The sequence below is a fragment of the Ursus americanus genome, chromosome 2, assembly GCF_024610735.1.
Source record: "Ursus americanus isolate L20-20 chromosome 2, mUrsAme1.1.p, whole genome shotgun sequence".
Lineage (NCBI taxonomy): Eukaryota > Metazoa > Chordata > Mammalia > Carnivora > Ursidae > Ursus > Ursus americanus.
The window spans coordinates 3,263,902-3,285,810 of record NC_142128.1 but is presented as its reverse complement, the minus strand read 5'-3'; the positions used below and the strand labels follow the sequence as shown (position 1 = coordinate 3,285,810).

The 21,909-nt window shown below is 42.9% G+C and overlaps 1 protein-coding gene across 2 annotated transcripts in view; it reads right to left on the bottom strand.

The window, feature by feature from the left end:
* The window catches only part of SDK1 (sidekick cell adhesion molecule 1), an 875,077-nt gene that overhangs the window by 159,374 nt on the left and 693,794 nt on the right, over positions 1-21,909 (bottom strand). For both annotated transcript variants that reach the window (XM_045813352.2, XM_087866987.1), the window contains exons 18-19: positions 8,183-8,298; positions 6,232-6,424 (exon numbers count right to left, since the gene is read on the bottom strand). In XM_045813352.2, the coding sequence (XP_045669308.2) occupies positions 6,232-6,424; positions 8,183-8,298 (309 nt within the window). The remainder of the gene's footprint in view (positions 1-6,231; positions 6,425-8,182; positions 8,299-21,909) is intronic.

Below are 21,909 nucleotides of genomic sequence, written 5' to 3'. Positions count from 1 at the left end.
TTTATTTTTGTATATATATAAGCTTTCCTTTCTTTACAATTTTGGGATGCAGTTTCTTCTAACAAATAGACCAAAATACACCTAGAATCTACTGTATTGCTCTGTTCTCTTCACCTGCCTGATCATATTCTCTCTTTTTTTCTTTTTTAAAGTCTTTTTAAATTTTCATTTTTACAGTTACATTCTATCCTTTCAATGTATTTAATTTTATTTTTGTAGGTATATAAGTTTTTCTTTCTTTAAAATTTTGGGATCTAGTTTTCTAACAAACAAACTCAAATACACACAGGATCCAGTGTATTGCTCTCTTCTGTTCACCTATCTGATTATATTCTCTTTTTTTTGGTTTGGTTTTTATTTATTTATTTTTTTCAGTTTTGGGTCTCTTCTGATTTGTTTAGTGTATATTTCTCTGGGGTCGTTGTTGCCATTTTAGTATTTTATTCTCTTGTTCATCTATTCTTCTCTGCACAGAATGACAAGCTGGAAAAACTCACCTCAAAAAAGAGAACAAGAGGCAGTACTGACTGCCAGGGACCTAATCAGTATGGACATAAGTAGGATGTCGGAACTAGAGTTCAGAATGATGATTACAAAGGTACTAGCTGGGCTTGAAAAAAGCATAGAAGACACTAGAGAATCCCTTTCTGCAGAAATAAGAGAACTAAAATCTAATCAAGTTGAAATAAAAAAGTCTATTAATGAGATGCAATAAAAAATGGAGGCTCTAACTGTTAGGATAAAAGAAGCAGAAGAGAGAATTAGTGATCTAGAAGACCAAATGATGGAAAATAAAGAAGCTGAGAAAAAGAGAGATAAACAACTACTGGGTCACGAGGGGGAGAAGCTGAGAGATAAGTGATACCATAAAGCAAAACAATATTAGAATAATCGGGATCATTCCAGAAGAAGAGGAAAGGGGAGGCAGAAGGTATATTGGAGCAAATTATAGCAGAGAATGTCCCTAATCTGGGGAAGAAAACAGTCATACAAGTCCAGGAGGCACAGAGAACCCTCCTCAAAATCAATAAAAATAGGTCAACACCTAGACATATAACAGTGAAGCTTGCAAATCTCAGAGACAAAGAGAAAATCAATAAAAATAGGTCAACACCTAGACATATAACAGTGAAGCTTGCAAATCTCAGAGACAAAGAGAAAATCAATAAAAATAGGTCAACACCTAGACATATAACAGTGAAGCTTGCAAATCTCAGAGACAAAGAGAAAATCTTGAAACCAGCTTGAGACAAGAGGTTGGTAACCTGTAAGGGTAGAAACATTAGATTGGCAGCAGACCTATCCACAGAGACCTGGCAGGCCAGAAAGGTCCGGCATTATATATTCTGGGTGCTAAATGAAAAAAAAATATGCAGCCAAGAAAACTTTATCCAGCAAGGCTGTCATTCAAAATAGGAGAGATAAAAAGCTTTCAGGACAAACAGAAGCTAAAAGAATTTGTGACCACTAAACCAGACCTACAAGATCCCCTTAAAGGGGATCCTTTAAGCAAAGAAAGCCCCAAAGAAACATAGACCAGAAAGGAACAGAGACAATATACAGATATGGTGACTTTACAGGTAATACAATGGCACTAAATTCATATCTTTCAATAGTTACTCTGAATGTAAATAGGCTAAATGCCCCAATCAAAAGACACAGGGTATCAGACTGGATTAAAAAAGCAAGACCCATCAATATGCTGTCTGCAAGAGACTCATTCTAGACCCAAAGACACCTCCAGATTGAAAGTAAGGGGGTGGAAAATAATTTATCATGCTAATGGACATCAAAAGAAAGCTGGGGTAACAATCCTTATATCAGACAAATTAGATTTTAAACCAAAGACTGTAATAAAAGATGAGGAAGGACACTATATCATAATTACAAGGTCTATCCAATAAGAAGATCTAACAATTGTAAATATTTATGCCCCTAACATGGGAGCAGCCAATTATATAAAGCAAGTAATAAGATTAAAGAAACACATTGATAATAATACAATAATAATAGGGGACTTTACACTCCATTCACTGTAATGGACAGATCATCTAAGCAGAAGCTCAACAAGGAAACAAGGGCTTTGAATGACACGATGGACCAGATGGACTTAACACATATATTCAGAGCATTCCATCCTAAAGCAACAGAACACACATTCCCCTCGAGTGCACATGGAACATTCTCCAGAATAGATCACATACTGGGTCACAAATCAGGTCTCAACTGGTACCAAAAGATTGGGATCATTCCCTGAATATTTTCCAGACCACACTGCATTGAAACCGGAACACAATCACAGGAGGAAAGTTGGAAAAAACTCAAATATATGGAGGCTAAAGAGCATCCTACTAAAGAATGAATGCATCAGCCAGGAAATAAAAGAATTAAAAAATTCATGGAAACAAATGAAAATGAAAACACAACTGTTCAAAACCTTTGAGATGCAGCAAAGGCAGTCCTAAGAGGAAAGTATATAGCAATACAAGCCTTTCTCAAGAAACAAGAATGGCCTCATACACAACCTAACATTACACCTAAAGGAGCTGGAGAAAAAACAGCAAATAAGGCCTAAGCCCAGCAGGAGAAGAGAAATAACAAAGATCAGAGTAGAAATCAATGAAACAGAAACCAAAAGAAGAGTAGAACAGATCAATGAAACTAGGAGCTGGTTCTTTGAAAGAATTAATAAGATTGATAACCCCCTGGCCAGACTTATAAAAAAAAGGGGAAAGGACCCAAATAAATAAAATCATGAATGAAAGAGGAGTGATTACAACCAACACTGAAGAAATACAAACAATCATAGGAACATATTATGAGCAACTATATGCCAAAAAATTAGGCAATCCGGAAGGAATGGATGCATTTCTAGAAACATATAAACTACCAAAACTGAGCCAGGAAGAAATAGAAAACCCGAACAGACCCATAACCAGCAAGGGCATTGAAGCAGTAATCAAAAATCTCCCAACAAATAAGAGTCCAGGGCTGGATGGCTTCCCAGGGGAATTCTACCAAACATTTAAAGAAGAATTAATATCTATTCTTCTGAAGCTGTTTCAAAAATCAAAATGGAAGGAAAACTTCCAAACTCTTTCTGAGGCCAGCATTACCTTGATTCCAAAGCCAGACAACGACCCCACCAAAAAGGAGAATTACAGACTAACATCCCTGATGAACATGGATACCAAAATTCTCACCAATATACTAGCCAATAGGATCCAACAGTACGTTAAAAGGATTATTCACCAAGACCAAGTGGGATTTATTCCTGGGCTGCAGGGATGGTTCAACATCCTCAAATCAATCAACATGATACACTACATTAATAAAAGAAAGGACAAGAATCATATGATCCTCTCAATAGATGTAGAAAAAGCATTTGACAAAATACAGCATCCTTTCTGGATTAAAACTCTTCACAGTGTAGGGGTAGAGAGAACATATTTCAATATCATAAAAGCCATATACAAAAAGCCCACAGTGAATATCATTCTCAGTGGGGAAAAACTGAGCTTTTCCCCTAAGGGCAGGAACATGAGAAGGATGTCCACTCTCAACGCTGTTGTTTAACATAGTACTAGAACTCCTAGCCTCAGCAATCAGACAAGAAAAAGAAATAAAAGGCATTCAAATCAGCAAAGAAGTTGACCTCTCACTCTCCGCAGATGACATGATACTCTATGTGGAAAACTCAAAAGACTCCCCCCCAAAATTGTTAGAATTCATACAGGAATTCAGCAAAGTGGCAGGATATAAAATCAATGCACAGAAATCAGTTGCATTTCTTTCTTTTTTTTTTTTTTTTTAAAGATTTTGTTTATTTATTTGACAGAGATAGAGACAGTCAGCGAGAGAGGGAACACAAGCAGGGGGAGTGGGAGAAGAAGAAGCAGGTTCCTAGCGGAGGAGCCTGATGTGGGCTCGATCCCATAACGCTGGGATCACGCCCTGAGCCGAAGGCAGATGCTTAACCGCTGTGCCACCCAGGCGCCACATCAGTTGCATTTCTATACACTAACAGCGAGACAGAAGAAAGGGAAATGAAGGAGTTGATCCCACTTACAATTGCACCCAAAACTATAAGATAGCTAGGAATAAACCTAGCCAAAGAGGCAAAGGATCTGTACTCAGAAAACTATGGAACACTCAAGAAAGGAATTGAGGAAGACATAAATACATGGAAAAATGTTCCATGCTCATGGATTGGAAGAACAAATATTGTTAAAATGTCTATGCTACCTAGAGCAATGTACACATTCAGTGCAATCCCTATCAAAATACCATCCACTTTTTTCACAGAGCTGGAACAAATAATCCCCAAATTTGTATGGAACCAGAAAAGATCCCGAATAGCCAAAGGAATGTTGAAACAGAAATCCAAAACTGGAGGCGTCACAATTCTGGACTTTAAGCTCTATTACAAAGCTGTCATCATCAAGACACTACGGTACTGGCACAAAAACAGACACATAGATCAATGGAACAGAGTAAAAAACCCAGAAATGGACCTTCAACTCTATGGTCGACTAACCTTTGACAAAGCAGGAAAGAATACCCAATGGACAAAAGAACAGTCTCTTCAACAAATGGTGCTGGGAAAATTGGACAGCCACATGCAGAAGAATGAAACTGGACCATTTCCTTACACCATACACAAAATATACTCAAAATGGATAAAAGATCTAAATGTGAGACAGGAATCCAACAAAATCCTAGATGAGAACGTAGGCAGCAACCTCTATGACCTTGGCCGCAGCGACTTCTTGCTAGACACGTCTCTGAAGGCAAGGGAAATAAAGGCAAAAATGAACTATTGGGACTTCATCAAGATAAAAAGCTTTTGCACAGCAAAGGAGAGTCCACAAGACCAAAAGATAACCGACAGAATGGGAGAAGCTATTTGTAAATGTCTTATCAGATAAAGGGCTAGTATCTAAAATCTATAAAGAACTTATTAAGCTCAACACCCCAAAACCAAATAATCCAATCAACAAATGGGCAGAAGACATGAACAGATATTTCTCCAAAGAAGATATCCAAATGGCCAACAGACACATGAAAAAATGCTATTACTTGGCATCAGGGAAATACAAATCAAAAACACAATGAGATACCATCTCACACCAGTCCGAATGGCTAAAATTAACAAGTCAGGAAACAACAGACGTTTGCAAGGATGCAGAGAAAGGGGAACCCTCCTACGCTGTTGGTGGGAATGCAAACTGGTGCAGCCACTCTGGAAAACAGTATGGAGGTTCCTCAAAAAGTTGAAAATAGAGCTACCCTATGATGCAGCAATTGCACTACTAGGGATTTACCCCAAAGATATAAATGTAGTGATCCAAAGGGTCACCTGCACCCCAATGTTGATAGCAGCAATGTCCACAATAGCCAAACTATGGAAAGAGCCCAGATGTCCATCGACAGATGAATGGATAAAGAAGATGTGGTACATATATACAATGGAATACTACTCAGCCATCAAAAAAATGAAATCTTACTATTTGCAGCAACATGGATGGAACTAGAGGATATTATGCTAAGCAAAGTAACTCAATCAGAGAAAGATAATTATCATATGCTCTCACTCATATGTGGAACTTAAACAAAACAGATGAACATAGGGAAAGAGAGGAAAAAATAAGACAGGGAGACATACCATAAAAGACTCTTAATCATAGGCAATCAACTGAGGGTTGCTGGAGGGGAGGGACATGGGGGGATGGGGTTACTGGGTATTGGACATTAAGGAAGGCACGTGACGTAATGAGCACAGAGTGTTATATAAGACTGATGAATCGCTGACCTCTACCTCTGAAACTAATAATACACTATATGTTAATTAATTGAATTTAAATTAAAAAAAAGAAAATACTAGAACAAAAAAAAAATAAAAGAAGAAGGTAAGGGGACTGGAATTTGAAATCTGGGGGAAGAAAAGTCCAGCAAGACCACAGGTGGATCACATGGCTCTGTTTCTCTGGACCTCTGAGCTCTTTCCGCTAACCTGGCTTCCGATTCCAGGGACCTCCTTCCACCACTCATTACCAATACTTTCCACTGACTTATCTCCCTAGGGTGTGCAGACCGCAAACACTCTGAGGACATGGAGGTTCCTGGTGACCCTGCTTGGTCCCTGCCTGGTGCAGGATATGACAGTGGTCTGGACCTCCCTGACACCTGACTTCTGACTGTTGAGAAGACACATGGCAGACAAGTACTCACTGTCTTCGTGAGTCCATATGAGCTGAGGCGTGCTTGGAGGCCCGTCTCCTGGAGTGGTGAAACACAGAACTGAGGTGAGGTAAGCAGTGAACTTCTTCAGGTTCGTTATATACCCGTGGTGGACTCCGTGGAAATCTGGTGCAATGGTGACCACAGTGGTGGCCTCGGGGACCTCAGCTGGCCACGCGAGGAGCTGCGATGGGACAGGTTGAGAAAGAGATCCTTTTTAACTGCACATCTTCACTCTCACGTCTGTATCAAGATTTTTATTTTGTAATCAATATATCTTCAAAGAAAGCAAAGTCATGAGTAAGAAACTCCATAAATCCTACATTTTATAATCCCACTTAAAAATATGGAGTCGAAAGGATATCCCACAGATAACTGAACACAAATATGTACATTTATATGTATTTTATACATGTACATATAAAATATCTACTTTAACCCATGTTGGAATAATAGACACTCCTCAAACCTTCACTTTCTCTTCACTTAAAGATGTTTCACAGCGTAATGTGTTTTAACACTAGGCAATAAAGACAACGCCATCTTTATTTGACTTAATCAGTACAATGAAACATAAACACGAATGTCAATGAAACATGAACACAGATATTTTCTTCCAGATAGGAACCTACTCTGCCTCAAAAAGAAGCCCCTGATTCAATGGGAACGAATCTTAATTATTTACGATTTATGTCACACTAGGTTTCTGAAAAGAATTTTAGGAGGTTGATTACAATTTTGAAGAAATATAGTACATATGCAAACATTCCAAGGGAAGTTGTTTTAACGTTTGGGCAACATTATGTATGAGTGTGACTTTTAATTCCTTTGACACCAAACATTTCCAGGGTTAATTAGGTTTGAAGGTCGACATGCTGTGGGACACAAAGCGTATTTATATAGATCAAACTGACACTGAGCCATCGAGTGAATGCTCTGGTCTTGCCAATAAGACTTGACAGGAAAGTCAAGGAGGCAAAATCATCTTGGTTGATCAATATGACTTTCTTTCAAAAAAGCTTCTGAGTGTAGATTCCTCTGGGGAATCGAAAAGGAAAAGAAAAGGCAGGGCAAATTTCTAGCTACATCTGCCTTTCTAGTGAAAACAAAAAAGTGTTTTTGTAAGTTGAATCCAAATGGGGAATAAAAGTGAACCATGTGTCTTAGGAAATAATACTCTTTGAATCTGAAATTACCAAGAATTCAAGCAGACCACATGGAGTCCTTTCTCCATAAAGATCTTCCCTGAGTTCACCTGCTCTTGCAGACCATTAGTGACTATGCTGTAGGTTACATCAAGACGGGATCCCAAGTCCAACCAGAAGCTGATCTCGAAGGCAGGATAGACTACACTTTTGGAGACTGCATCCAAATACAGCTATGAGGGTAACATTCTGGTAGCGAAGGACAGAGGGAGGTTGGATAGTGGGAATCTCTGCCTCTAATTCAGGCCAGGTAGGTGCCCTGAATTCACTGGTCTTGGTTCTATGAACAGAACTCTCCCTGAAATTGAGGTGGGGAGAGAGTAAATATCTTTACCGGAGAGAAATATCATTCCCTTGTATCTAGCGCCCTTTGTTCTCAGTCTGAGCTCTTGTGAGAGGACTCTTCTCCAGGAAGATGTGGTTTGTACAAATGCTGATTCCAATCAACCGAGATAGGTTTTCCACTGCTCATTTAAAAATGGATGGCTCTTTTCAAAAGAAATTGCTCTGTTATGTATGAACCATCCACTTGAAAACTATTATTTTAAGTTTCTGAACCAGCAGAGCAGATAAGACCTTGGATAAATGGTGCCCTCCCACCACCACCAAAGCTAACACACTCGGTAACTTGATGCAATGGGTTCTCCATGAAATGAGGAGTGGGCAGCCTTCTCATTGGTCACAAGACCATGACACACCAGGATGGCCACCCAGGGCTCTGAACTAAGACTGTGTACCTTGTATCCCTGGTTGATGCCGTTGATGAACTGCTGAGGTGGAGGGTTCCAGAAGAACTGGATGGTTGTGGAATTCACAGCTTCTGTCTGCACATTCTGTGGGGGTGCAGTAGGCACTGTTCCAAGGCGGTCACAGAAGACAGCAAAACAAACGGTAGGAGGCACAGTAGGGAGAAGAGACGAAAAAGAAACTCTTAGCTGCCACTCATGATTCACAGGTCATTACGGCATTGAGAACAGGGAAGTGTGATGAATGTTTCTGGAAGCTAATAGTGGCACTACAAAGAAAAAGAACTGGGGCTATTTCTCATTTTCTGCGGGAGAATTCTTTAAGGCATCGACGGAAAAGTGGACCGGATCATCTCATCCCATGGGTGAGGCTTTCCCAGGAATCTCCAGGTAAATAGCTAATGACAGCTTTCTCTGGTTCGTTTCTCAGTTACTCAGTGTTTGAGATCCAGGCAAGGTTTCACTGAGAGACACCCTCCTCCATTAGGTACCACTATGTTTCAAGCCCATTTATCCTTCATATGGAAAAAAAAAAAAAAAAAGCATCCCCTCCCATATGGACAGTTCATTCATTTGGAGGCTAAATAGGGACCACCATTTTGTCTTTCTGTCATTGACCACTATACGCTTGCCAAATGGCCTTCCAGCAGTCACGATCTTGGGGAGACACTCATGCAGCCGAAACAGGCACATCGCTCTCCGGAGCAGTGGACGCCCAGGACAAAGCAGCCGACTCTGCCAAAGGAAAGATGGAAGGCTGCAGTCGGGAGGCACCTGGACCAGGTCTGGAAGAAAGGGCAGATGTCTGAAGAGGGAAGGGCCTTGCAAAAGGCCTTCTCCACTGGGAAGATAGAATGAGCAAGGCCTGGTGTTATAAAACCCTGGTGTACTGTGAGAAAACAGTGAGTATGCTAGACATGGGGCACACGGGGGCAGTTGGGCTGAGGACACGGGTGGGTCGCTTTGGGCACAGTCTCCTATGCCAAACACAGTGGTTGATAACGTACACAGCAGGCAATGGGGAATCCAAAGTGTTTTGAAAAAGGCAGTGATGTGACACGGCTAGCTGTTGGAGGACGAGGACCTCTGCGGCTTCGAAGGAAGGGACAAGCCCACTGGCGGTGACATCCAACTTTCTGCAAAAGAAAGTCTTTGTTCTTTAGGGGCTTGTTTCAAAAATAAGACACAGAAGCCAAATGGATCCTTTGGCTCCAGGTAAATAAATAAAGACAAGAGTCTCCTGGCACAGAGCACAAGGGGACAGAGCATGGTCCTGTTAAAGAGAACGAAGCCTCTCATTATTCTCTTCTTCAAAAGCTCATCTTGTTAGGCAGAAGTGAAAAAAGCATAAAATTCCCCCAAGCCCCTCAAGTGTACTCTTCAAGTCACGCTCTTCTCCCGTCTGCTCTGGACTCCGGCTGCGATATTCCTGGGTCCCTGCCTCCACAAGTCACTGAGCGAATGGTCCGTTTCCCCACTCTGCATTTGCGGATTAAAGAGAATGGCCAGGGGGGTCACAATGCCTCGCATACAGAACACCGGGAAGAACGTCACGTCTGAGAACATGAAGAAGTTGAACTAACTGCAAAATCTTAACTTCTCTTGAGCCCGTAGGAAAGCAGAGGTGAACAGGGCCACTGAGTAGTCTGGAATGTTGAGAGAAGATGGGCTTCTTGGAGGGGAGAGCATGTGAGTGCCGGCTCACCCGCGATGGAGCAGGAGAGAGGATGGGGGACATCGTACAGCGGGGTAGAGAAAACTCAGCTAAAATTCCTAATGACGTGCTCGCGGCTGACTGGGGGCCAGCAGCGGAGGACGCAGTGTGTGGAGGCTGCCGATGCCAGACAAGTTCAATACTGCGGAGACTCACAGGAGCGAATTACAAGGGCCTTCTCGTCGGAAGCCAAGTGAGCTAGGAGCAGCGGAGTGTTATGTTTCAAGTACTGATGGGAAAATCTAGGGTCCCAGGGTTCTTGCCCCGGGAAAGCATCATAAAGGCATTTTCAGGAAGACAGAGACAGAGAGAATTCACCCCCGGCACCCCTGTGCTGTGAAGAACGCTAGAGGAATGTGCTATCAGACGCACAGCCGAGCTGCAGACCTATGCAGAGAAATGAGTGATTTCCAGAAACAGGTAAGATGACGGTAGGCAGAATATATTTCTTTTCTTATTTTTGACTCACTCTCAAATATAGTTGACTGTTTAAAGCAACAAAGGTAGCATTCCTTCGGGACTGGTAGCATGGGCATGTGTGAAATGGGGGGTCCTGACAGCCCGAGAGACGGGGAGGAGGCCCCGGAGGCCCTGACGGGGCTCATACATCATGCATGCGGTAACTTCAAGATAAACTGTGATTCATTAAGGATGTATATTATAAACTCCAGAGCAATCACTAAACGAGTCTGGAAAAGAGATCTAAAATAAGGCAAGAGTGGGGAAAATATATAAATATAAGAATACCTAATTAATCCCAAAGCAGGCAGGCAAAAGGAACAGAAAAGGAAAAAAAAGGGGGGGGGATCAAATAGAAAACAATTGGCAAGATGATAGATTTTAACCTCATTTGTCAAGCCACATAACATGTAAACAGTATACATACCCATAAAAGATGGGCTATTGGATGAAAAGCAGGACCCAACAGTGTGGTGTTTAAAAGAATCTCACTTTTAAGGCAAAGACACACAAAGCTTACAAATAAAAGAACAGAAAAAAATACACCCTGAAAATATAACCCTTCGGGAGTACAGAGGGCAGCACGGCGGGGGCTTGGGGGTGACAGAGATCGTCTGTCTCATCATGGTTGTGGTTGTGGGTGGCGTGTTTATCAAAACATATACAACTGTACACTAACAAGGGGGAGTTTCTATCACTTTCTGTAAATTGTATCACAGGGAATCTGACTTGTAAAAACTGCTGCAAGTTCTTTGGTGCTTTTCTCGCACCGAGAGGTGATGTCTGGATCTGGGCCCCTTGAACGCAGGCTCCGCAAATACTCCCACTGGCAGAGCAGCACCCGGGCCTTACTGAGCCCGAAGCTTCTACTCTCCAGGACCAGCCTCTCTGGGAGCGCCCTGAGCAGCCCCGTAAGAAGTCCAGGACCCTGACACCACCTTGCAGTCCCAGGGGAGCCCAGCCTTGTAGCTTTCCCTGCTGAGGCCCCGACATGTGAGTGGATCCATGGTCGCCCCCTCTGCTCCCAGCCACCAGCCCAGCCCAGCCACCAGTGGACTGAGGAGCCACCCGTCCAGGCCCGCAGCGCCGTGACATACAAGAGAACGCTGCTTGTCTTAAACCTCCAACTGTCTCAGGGAGACGGAAGAAAAGTACTTGGGGCGACTGGGAGGAGACTCTGAAGTATTTGGCTTTTTCTCCCAGAAGCCACGTTCTCGGAGATAGAGGAATGCATCGCTCTCTGCAGGCTTCGTTCTGGGGACTCGAGGGCCCCGTTACTGACTCTAGTATTCCATAAAACGTTCTCATCCAACACTGTGATATTCTCTAGATAAGACCACACTTGTAAAAATTGGCATTTTGCGTAAATTAAATTAAGCAATGATTTCCTAGTGTTCTAAGGGGACGTCTTGCACGTCTCTGCTTCGCTTTGGTGCAACATAACGGGCATGCTGAGAGGCTCGTGCTCTCCTGGGTAGGGCTGTTCATCCTCACGTCAGCGCGTCTCCTCGCCCACCAAAGCCTCAGCAAAACACTCCGCAGGGAGCTGGGCTGACCTAGTCAGGAAGGCAGTTCTGTCCTCTCTTCTCATTACCTGGGGTCACGTAAAATCAGGAGGTAAGAAGGGCTCTGCCTGTTGCATCCTTGCACCAAAGCTCACAGAGCCGGGTGCACGGTCCTTCCCAAAGTCCCAGGAAGGAGATTCTGGAGCCTGATTTTTTCTCTTGCCCACCCGGAGCATCATCCAAAAAATCACCAGTTGTCCTAGCCATCCTTTAGCTTCTTGTCGCCCTAATTATTGTCATCGGAAATGACTCATACACATATGGACGATGGAATTAAAAATTTCCTAGAGTGAGAGAAAGAGCTACAGCCAGAAAATCCTTGTCGACGGTGCTTCCCACGGAGGCTGAAAGGCCTTAATTACTGAGGGCCATGGAACCCTCCTCTTGTGAGGAAAGGCCAGGGCCTCGCTCCTGGGTGGGACTTCTCTGCAGTCTTCACAGGAGAGCTTAGGGAAGCAGGGACCTCCCGCTGCTCCAAATAAGGCCTCCAGGGACATTTTTCTCCCCAGATAATTAGCATTTAAAGTGCGGTTCTTTCCTTGTCCCTATCTGAAGGGACAGGTGTTACGCTCTTTTGTGGTTTTCATTGCTCAAAAAAAAAAAAAAATCCATTTTTTCTAGATAATTCCCCCTGCACTGATCCTAGGATGCTCTCTGTCTTGAATTGAACACAGCTGAAATCCTGTCTTCCTCTCACAGCCAAGGACGAGGAGCTCTGTCATGAGCTCCCAGCACCCACAGGCACCCGACAACTACGGTGCGTGGACAGAGAAACCACACGAGCAGTTTTATAAACAGGAGTTGATCCGTTACAGGAAAGTCTGTGGCCAGGATAAAGCAGAGGCCAAAAGTGGGACTTCTTGGAGTGGCCCCGGAGGAGGCACCGCACGGCAGGGAGGCCCCGTCAGGTGCCTCCGATGGGTTATACCAGCACCAGAGTTACTGATGTCTGTCAATTCTTCGTTGTCATCAACCGCTGTTCACAGCCACCGAAAAATTTACAACTGTTAAATTACATTTGAAAACTTTACCTACGCATTGCATATCACTAAGTGGAGGAAGCCAATCTAAAAAAGGCTTCATACTGTGTGATTCCAACTAGAGTTCATTCTGGAAAAAGCAAAACTATGGGGGTAGTCTATCAGTGGCTGTCAGGGGAGGGGACAGAGGGGGACAGGCGGAGCAAAGAGGATTTTTAGGGCAGTGGAACTATTGCATATGGTGTCATAATGGACACATGTCATTACACTTTTGTCAAAACCCACAGGGCATACGACACCAAGAGTGAACCCCCATGTGAAATACGGATTGTGGGTGCCAGTGACGTGTCGCTGGAGTTCATGGACTGTCACAGATGCACCCCTCTGCTGGGGGATGCTGATGGTGGGGGGTGCTGTGCTGGAGATGGGTGTGGGGTACACGGGAAATCTTTGCACCCTACACTCTGTTTTGCTGTGAACTTAAAACCGCTCTAAAAAATAAAGTCTATTTAAAACACAAAACTAGCCGTGACTTTGCCACGCTTTCTGAATCCAGTCCTTGTCCCCACTCTCCTTGGAACACCTGCAGGGAGGTCCCCAGGCAGCAAAGCGCACGGCGCCCTCCCCGACATCCCCACCGGCCCATCCTCTCAAGTTCGCTTTTATGTTCATTGCAAGTTGCTTATTATCAGTGGATTTTGTTGTTGCTGCTAAGTGTGTATGGATTTTTTTTTCAATTAATTTGCCAGCATTTCCATCCAGTCATACATAGAGGGCGTGTGGGACTATTCTTATTTCCTGGTGTTAGGTGCTCCTCAAAAAATGATTTTTTAAAATTTCCTTCTTCCTCTTTCCCTTCCTCTCTTCCTGGCTAGTCACGTAAATTCAGCAAGATCTGATTCTTGATGGATTTCAAAACGCATCCTTGGTTTTAGAAATATAAAAATGTTTTAAAATAATAAGCTTCCTAAATAAATCAACTCATTAAAGAGGACTACAGAGTTTTACAGCCTCAAATAATTCACTTTTTGAAATATTTGGGATCAGAGAGTACATAGTTAATATTTATAGGTCATGAATTTTTCAGAATTTTAGGTGTTTAATCAAATAGAAATGAAGTGTCAATATTGCCTAGTGCATGCTTCCTTTTTTGGGATTTTTCGACTCAATTCATTTGAAAAACTTAAGAATGCACGCAACCAAAACTTTTTGAAAAGTTGATTGCTGAAGTCATTAAGGCCCACAGTCCACTGTATGTGCTTTATATTTAAATATAAAAATGTCTATTTAAAATATTTATGTCTGTATTATTGATTCTATTTTGTATTTATAGAGAAAACTTACCCAGCATAATGAACAACTTTCTGATTAAAGGGAGTCATCGGGGACGCTGGGTGACTCAGTTGGTTAAGTGTCTGTCTTTGGCTCAGGTCATGATCCCAGGGTCCTGGGATCAAGCCCTGCATTGGGCTCCTTGCTCAGTGGGGAGTCTCTTCGCCCTCTACCCTCACCCCCCTGCTTGTGCTCTCTCTCTCTCTAATAAGTAAATAAAATATTAAAAAAAAAAAAACACCCAAAATAAAGGGAGTCATCGGGTACACCAAGTCAGATAGTAAAAAAATTTTCTACCCAGGGAATGTTATGGAGATGATCTGAAGTTGAGATTTGCGTGCTCAAATCTTCTTCTTCTTCAGCCTGAAGTCAGTATTTAATGGCAAAGGAATCGGTTGAAGTGAGGATGCCAGGCGGATCATGCCAGCACTGACCCTACCCAGAAAAGACTAGAAGTGGGAAGTTGGCTGCAGCTACAAAATCGGAAGGAAGGGTATTTGTGAGTTTGGTTACATCTGTATCAGATCGAGCACAAGAAGCTGGTTACAACGTCCTGCTCTTGGGAGGTAAGGCCAACACTCGAATCATTCATCTTGCCGACCAGTGGGGTACGGCAGATAGGAGAGGTGCCCCTCTGGAATAACACTGTGAGGAGCTGTGTGGATGACATGTCAGACCACCAGGGACAAACTTAGTTGGAAGATTATTAAAGCAAAACGTTCCGATTGACTCCTCCAAAAGAAATGCTGAGGATGTTACCTATGTTGTAAAAATGCGCACCTGTGTTAGACTGAGCATCCTGTTTGTGATGCATTTCCTGTATCATCTCTACGGGGGCTCAGGTGACACACCCAGAAGGAAGTGAGGAGGCCAGGACAGCGCAGGAGAAGATGCTCTGCAGGAGGGCAGCTGGCGAGGCCTCGCTGAGCCCTTCCAGTTGTCCTCACCTGAGGCCGAGGGACTGGGTTTTTCCATGCCCACAGCAGCACCACTAGCCACAGGCTGGCCTGGGGCGGGGGCTGGCTGAGGCAGAGGGCAGTTCCTGGGGGGGGGGTCACAGCAGTGAGCCCTAAGCAGGCCCTGTGCCAGCGCTGGGGATGGACGGGCCCCCCAGAGCCACTGTGGGACAGGGGCACCGAAGTATATTCCACACAGACACACTAGGAAGGAGGAAATGGCCAAAAGCTAAATGGATATTGAGAATAAATAAGGTGTCAAAGAACACAGTTGTAAGTTTTGTATACCAAAGCCAACAGAACGATATAAAGATTCTACTGCAAAATTCAATCTGAAAAGCCTCAGATTCAAGAAATCCATTGTTTTATTCACAGAGAAGTTCTGCTCTGTAAGAGGTGGCCTGTGGCCTCAGACTCCTCATTAAATGATGCTATCGGAATGGTAAATCTAATAATATCCAAGACCTTTTTTTGTTGCTGTTTTGTGAAAGACAAAAAAAAATGGCATCCTTTTTGACAAAAGAATTTCTTTTGAGGGATTGAAGATAATGCTACATGTCAGGTGAGGTTAGAGTGATCAGTATTTATCCACCTGTGATGGAGACTTTTCAGATTTAATGATCTGGACTAAGTTTGTCTCTGGGCCACCTGACATGCGTTCTAATAGCATTACTTGAAAATGGGAACTTCTGTGTCCTATTTTTTAAGATTTATTTATCTATTTTAGAGAGAGAGAGCGAGCATGCAAGCACATGAGCTGGGGCGAGGGGCAGAGGGAGAGAGAGAGAATGCACAAGCAGACTCCCTGCTAAGCGGGGAGCCCAATGTGGGGCTCCATCCCAGGACCCTGGGATCACGACTGAACCGGAGGCAGACGCTTAACCGACTGAGCCACTCAGGCATCCCGCTAACTGACATTTCTGAGCACCTGAGTGGTTGAGAACTACCGAGACCTTGTGGAGGCACCCTGACCCCAACGAGGTCAAAGCAGATAGTCGGCTTGATTATGGAGTTAACTGTGCACTTGCGATAATAGGGTCGATTTTATAATTCTAAGGAGTCACTGCTTGAACTCTGAAGGCAAAATATTAAGACTGACAGCAGCATCTGTATAGATTCATAGAAACACCCATTATTTTGAAATACTTGATATGAAAAACATTTGCTCAGAATCCAAACCATTCACTTCATCACAAAAAAAGTTCAACATTGTGTCTGTCAAGGAAATAAAAGGAAGAGCTGTTAACCTAAAGGAACATTATACCCATAAAATGCCATTTAAGGAGGTTGAATTATCCGCATTCCAGTTAATGGCAAGGAAGAAGTTTCTCCTAATGGGGGAAAAGGTAATAAATAATCTTCAAACATGTGACCAGCTACTTGTGCAAATACTTTCTCGTCAATGGTAACTTCCACGTATTTGAAGAGGTTAAAAGTCTGCACACTGTCTGAACAGAGCCATCTCAAGAATAAACCCAGATATTGAAACCATGATGTTCACCAGTCAAGGTCAAGGATATCACTATACATCTTGAGAGTTTTGATTGGGAAGGTTTATACAAATTCAGCATATAATCGTTTCTGTTACATTCTCCAAAGGTGACCATTGAGGCTTAAAAACAATACTGTTATGAATCCAAGAACTGAAATGTATTTGAAGCATTTCACTTCATTGCAATTATTAGCGGTATTGATTTTCATAGGTTTCCATCTTTAACTAGCGGGAGTCTCTCCAGGTGGGCATGAGTCTTTCTGACAAGCCCTCCCTGGTGTTTGGTAGTTTCTTTGCTTTTGAGAGGCTAAGATCTTGCAGGCTCATCTTATACATTACCTGCTAGAAACCTGACCTGGAATCATCCATTTACTTATCCAAGAAAGCCTGTTTATTTTTGTGGTTACTGAGAAGCTCAGTGCTACTGGGTTGGTTCCAATTTCTAGACCTTTAAAAAAAATTTTTTTTTAAGATAAAGTCATTATACTACCAATTCAAATTCAGAGTTTCAACTTTGGCAAAAATCTCAGTTCCCAATAACATCGACAACATAATACCTTATTTGCTTTACCTCATAACTCTCATGCAATTGCCTAAAAATGTAAACCCAACACCATCACCACCACATGACTGCTGAAAACAGTTTTAGGACTTTTTTCCCGCCCAGTTTTTGTTTTTGTGCCTGGAGGATATCCTGCTAGGGACGCACAGTCAAATGATCATGGTCTAAAGTGACTTGAAGTAATCACTTTCTGTTTGGGTGTGCCAATTCGATATATGCTTGTGTTCATTTTTAAAAATTTTGCCTTCGATTTTTTAGAATTTTTTAAAAAATTTTATTTATTTGAGAGAGCGAGAGAAGGAAAACACAGAGGGAAAGTGACAGGGAGAAGCAGACTCCCCACTGAGCAGGGAGCCCAACACGGGACTCAATTCCAGGACCCTGAGATCATGACCTGAGCCGAAGGGAGACGATTAACTGACTGAGCCACAGGTGCCCCTAGAATTTCTTTATAAATGTCTTAAGGTCAATTTAGTTTCGTAAACAAATAAAGTAGATACACATCTCAAAGTTGAAGAGAAGCCTGATTTCTGTTTCGTGCTCCCCTCTTCCCTGCAGGGGCTATTCTAGGGATGCCCATGTTCCTTCCGGACAGCTGTGTTATGGTTTACGAGCCAGGCTTTGTCCCCCACAGGACCTTGGTGATGGACATTTCGGTAGGTCTGGTCCTCATGGAACTTCCAGGGCTGTGATGGACAGTCTCCTGTATGGGCCTCCCATCTTCCCATGTGTTGGTAAGTGTCTCATTGGAATAAGTTCCTACAGGTTGGAGGGTTAGACAGTTTAGCCAGTTATTAGCATCAGAAGTTCTATCAGTTTTGGGTAGAACATGAAAAGGAATTAGTGATATTTTAAATGAGACAGATAATTTTCACTTTGAAATATGTGAAACTTACAAATAATTTGAAATTATATAAAGACTTTTTTCCAAAACCGTTTGATCGTGAGCTACCAAGGTACACCTCTCACCCCCCAAAATCCGTGGCATGTAATTCGCAGAAACGAGGATGTTCACCACGTGACCACAATGCAGCCACAGAACCCAGAACATCAGAACTGCATCTAATCTGCAGTTTCTCCTGTTTCTCCTGTAGGCTCCTCTGTGGCAGTGAGGAGCCCACTTAGATTCTGTGCTGCTTTAAATTTCATGTCCCTCTGTCTTCCCCCTGGAGCTGTTGCTCAATTCTTCCTTGACTTCCATGGCTGGGGCTTTTCGGGATATTCCAGGCTACTCTGCTGTGTAGCTTGTCCCCCGGTTTGTGTCTGATGTTGCTTCTCGACTAGGCTCCAGCTGCACGTCTTAGGCAGGAGGAGCTCAGAGGCGGTGCTCTCTTCTTTGGGGGGGTCTTCTCTGTGGTGCACGATTTGGACCCATTCCATTGCTGGGGAAGTTCCCTTTCACCCCCTGCTGCCAGGTTTCCCCTCTGCAGAGTTATCCCCTTCCCCTTGTCAGTCGCATGCATTTTGGGAGGAGATACCTGGAGACCCTGGGTACCCACTCCTCATCGGAAGTCCTCCCGCTGACGGCGGCATCCAGCGACTTGCACTGATGGCCCTATCAGCATTTGTACCGTGTTGCTTTCCCAGTAGCAGTGAATGAGTGTGCCCGTTTCAAGCCTCATCTCAGAGTCAAATTTTCACATTTTTGCCAAAATGATAGGTGAGAAATGGCGTCTCTGTGTAGCTTCACTTTGTGTTCCTCTTATTATCGGTGAAAGTGAGCATCCTTTCGCGTGTCCAAGGGGCATTTGCACTTGTGTTAATTCTCTTTTCTTATTTCTTAACTTCTCTCTTTTGCTTACTGGTCTTTTACTTCTCTGTTTTAGAAACGCTTCATATAGAGTTTAATGAACAGCTAATAACAACTTGTCTGGGATATAATTTGTCCGCTGTTTATCTTTTCCCCCCTTACTTTTTCTTTTTTTTGCATACAGAATCTTTTAGCTATTTAAAAATTTTATGTAGTCAAATTCACCAATTCTTTTCATTTACTGCTTCTAGATTTTAAATGAGAGAGAAATTTTCCCCACTTCCAGGTTATAGGGGAATTCACTGGTTTTTTTTCTTTTTTTTCTCTAGTACTTCTTGTGTTTAATATGGATCTCCCTGACCCATTTGGAATGCATCCTTGAATACGGTGTCAGGCATGGATCCAGCTTCATCTTTTCCCATAGAGGAATCCACTTACTTCAATATTATTTTTCAAAAAGTCTGTCTTTGGTTAGTCACACGAGACGCCGCTTTCACTGTTACTGGATTTCCAGATGGAACTGAGTCCATTTCTGGATTTCCTACTCTGTTCCGTCCACCTTCCCTTCCTGAACCGATACTGCACTCTTTTAATTACAGAGCTTGGTAATATATTTTCATTCCTAAAGGACGGGTCCGCCCTCATTGCTTATCCCATTCAGTATTTCCCTGGCCATTCTTGTTCATTTTCTTCTGGATGAACTTTTAAAATGAACTTCTCTAGCTAGGGAGAAGATTCTTTTATTGAAACCATGCGACATTTCTAAATTAAGGTGGGGAGCACCACGATCACTGTGACGGTAAGCCTCCTCACCCAAGAATATGGTGAGACTCTCCGTCCGTTTGTGTCTCTTTTTATGACTTTCAGAAATGTTGGCAGTTGGCCGTTTCTTGTTACGTTCACCCCCAGATTTCTTTTCCTTCTTTTCTCTTCCGATGTTACTCTGCTGTTGTAAGTGGGGTCTTCTCTCTGATTGTAACCTCTAGGCGTGTTTTGTTTGTGCTCACAGAGTCTCCTGTTTTCCTATGTTGGATTTTGTAAGGGGCTAGTTTGACAAATCTCTTATCGTTGACAGTAGTTTCTCTGTGGGCTCTTTTAGAGTTTCCAGATACCAAATCTTACTGTCTGCAAGTAGAGATAGTTTTAGTACTTCCTCTTTGGCCCTAGTGCCTCTGATTGCTTTCTCTTCTCTATGCTTTGGAGAACAATTCCCCTGCGACATTCGAGGGTGGAGACGGTGGACCGCCCTTTGGTCCTCGTTCGCAGGAGCACCTGCGGTGCCTTCTCATTACGTGAACACAGAAAATGGACTCGGGGGCTGAGGTACCTGTGCCGTTTATCATACTGAGTAGATATGTATGAATTCCTGTTTTATGACATCTTTTTACCATGGAGGAGTGTTGAATATTGTCAAACCGCATTATTGGATTAAACCCCACTTGGAGACGATATAGTACTTTTTCACAGGCTGTTGAGTTTTGTTTGATAATTTTGGGGCATTTTTGCATCAATACCCATAGAGTGAAACGCCAGTTTGTAACTTGGCTTCTTTGATATGCTCTTTGCATTCCCTGGAGTCGTCTGGGATTTTTCGTGGCCCGAGACACGCTCGATTTTCATAAATGCTCCCCGTCCCCTTGCAGAACAAGGTGCATTCTCTCTTGCCAGGGTTCACAGTTGCTACGGAAGTTCTACCTGGTTTATCACATCATTTCGGTATTCTGTACTGTGACTGGTTTTACTCTCCGTCTACATCTGCCTGGGGCTGAGAGACACGCCAACGTCTCCTTTCGTTAGTGTCTCTCTGTTCCCTTTGCATGTGCAGTTTCTGCTTTACACAGGTTGCCACTGTGTTCCTGGGTCCGTGAATGGATGTTGTTACTTCACGGTGAACTGCAGCTTCTGGCATTATAACGTCTTTTTTTTTTTTTTTAATATATGCGATCTATGGGTCAGAAATCAAGACTAAGTCCCCTGCTTTCCTTCATTCGTATTTGTCTGTGTACCTTTTCTACATCTCTTTACTTTTTACCTTTGTAAATCTCTTCCTTTTGGGTATCTTGCGTCTCAAGTATCATGGTAGATTTTGCTTTGCCAGCCAATCTGGGAACCTTTTTAGTTTTTATAAGCTAGTTAAGTGCATTGCATTTATTGATATAACCAATGAATTTGGCTTCAGTTCTGTATATTGCACGTCACACACACGTCACATGCACGTTATAATTACACACATACTCACTGCTACGTCTCTGTGTGTACGCTTCACCACGTGGTCTGCTTTATTTTCTCTCTTTTTGGATATGTTTTGGAAATTAGGAAGGTTTGTATTTTTGTTCTAATACACACACACAGTAATGTGTTTACATAGCTCCTAAGTGCTCTTTTTTGATACAATCTATTGGTTCCCTACTGCAGGCAATATCTCAATGAGCTTGCAAACTTGCATTCCTTCCTCCCTGGAAACACGGTGATGTGATCCCACGAACTGATGATACAGTAAAACACACCAGTTCAATATGGAAGGATTATTCTAATGTGCTGGAAGGCTTCTTATTTTGGCTTCAGATTTTCAGTTACACACAGAGATGCCAGCTTTATCTCTGGTGAGGGCATGCTAATGCGTAAGTCCACATGTATGTGTATACGTCTATGTGAGTATGCATGTGTGTGTGCACACATATATGTGCGTGTGCGTGCATATGTGTGTATGTGTGCATGTATCCATACGTGTATTGGGGCCCCTCTGATCAGATCAGGTCCTTCCTTTGTGTTTACGTGGTGAATATAGGTTTGTGGGTCCTGCCTTCATGGAGCTTAGAGTCTAGTGGGGTAAGCAGACATTTGTAATTCCATGTAAGAAGTGCTACTAGGAAGGTCAACGCAGATTTCCCTCAGGAAGACTCTACGG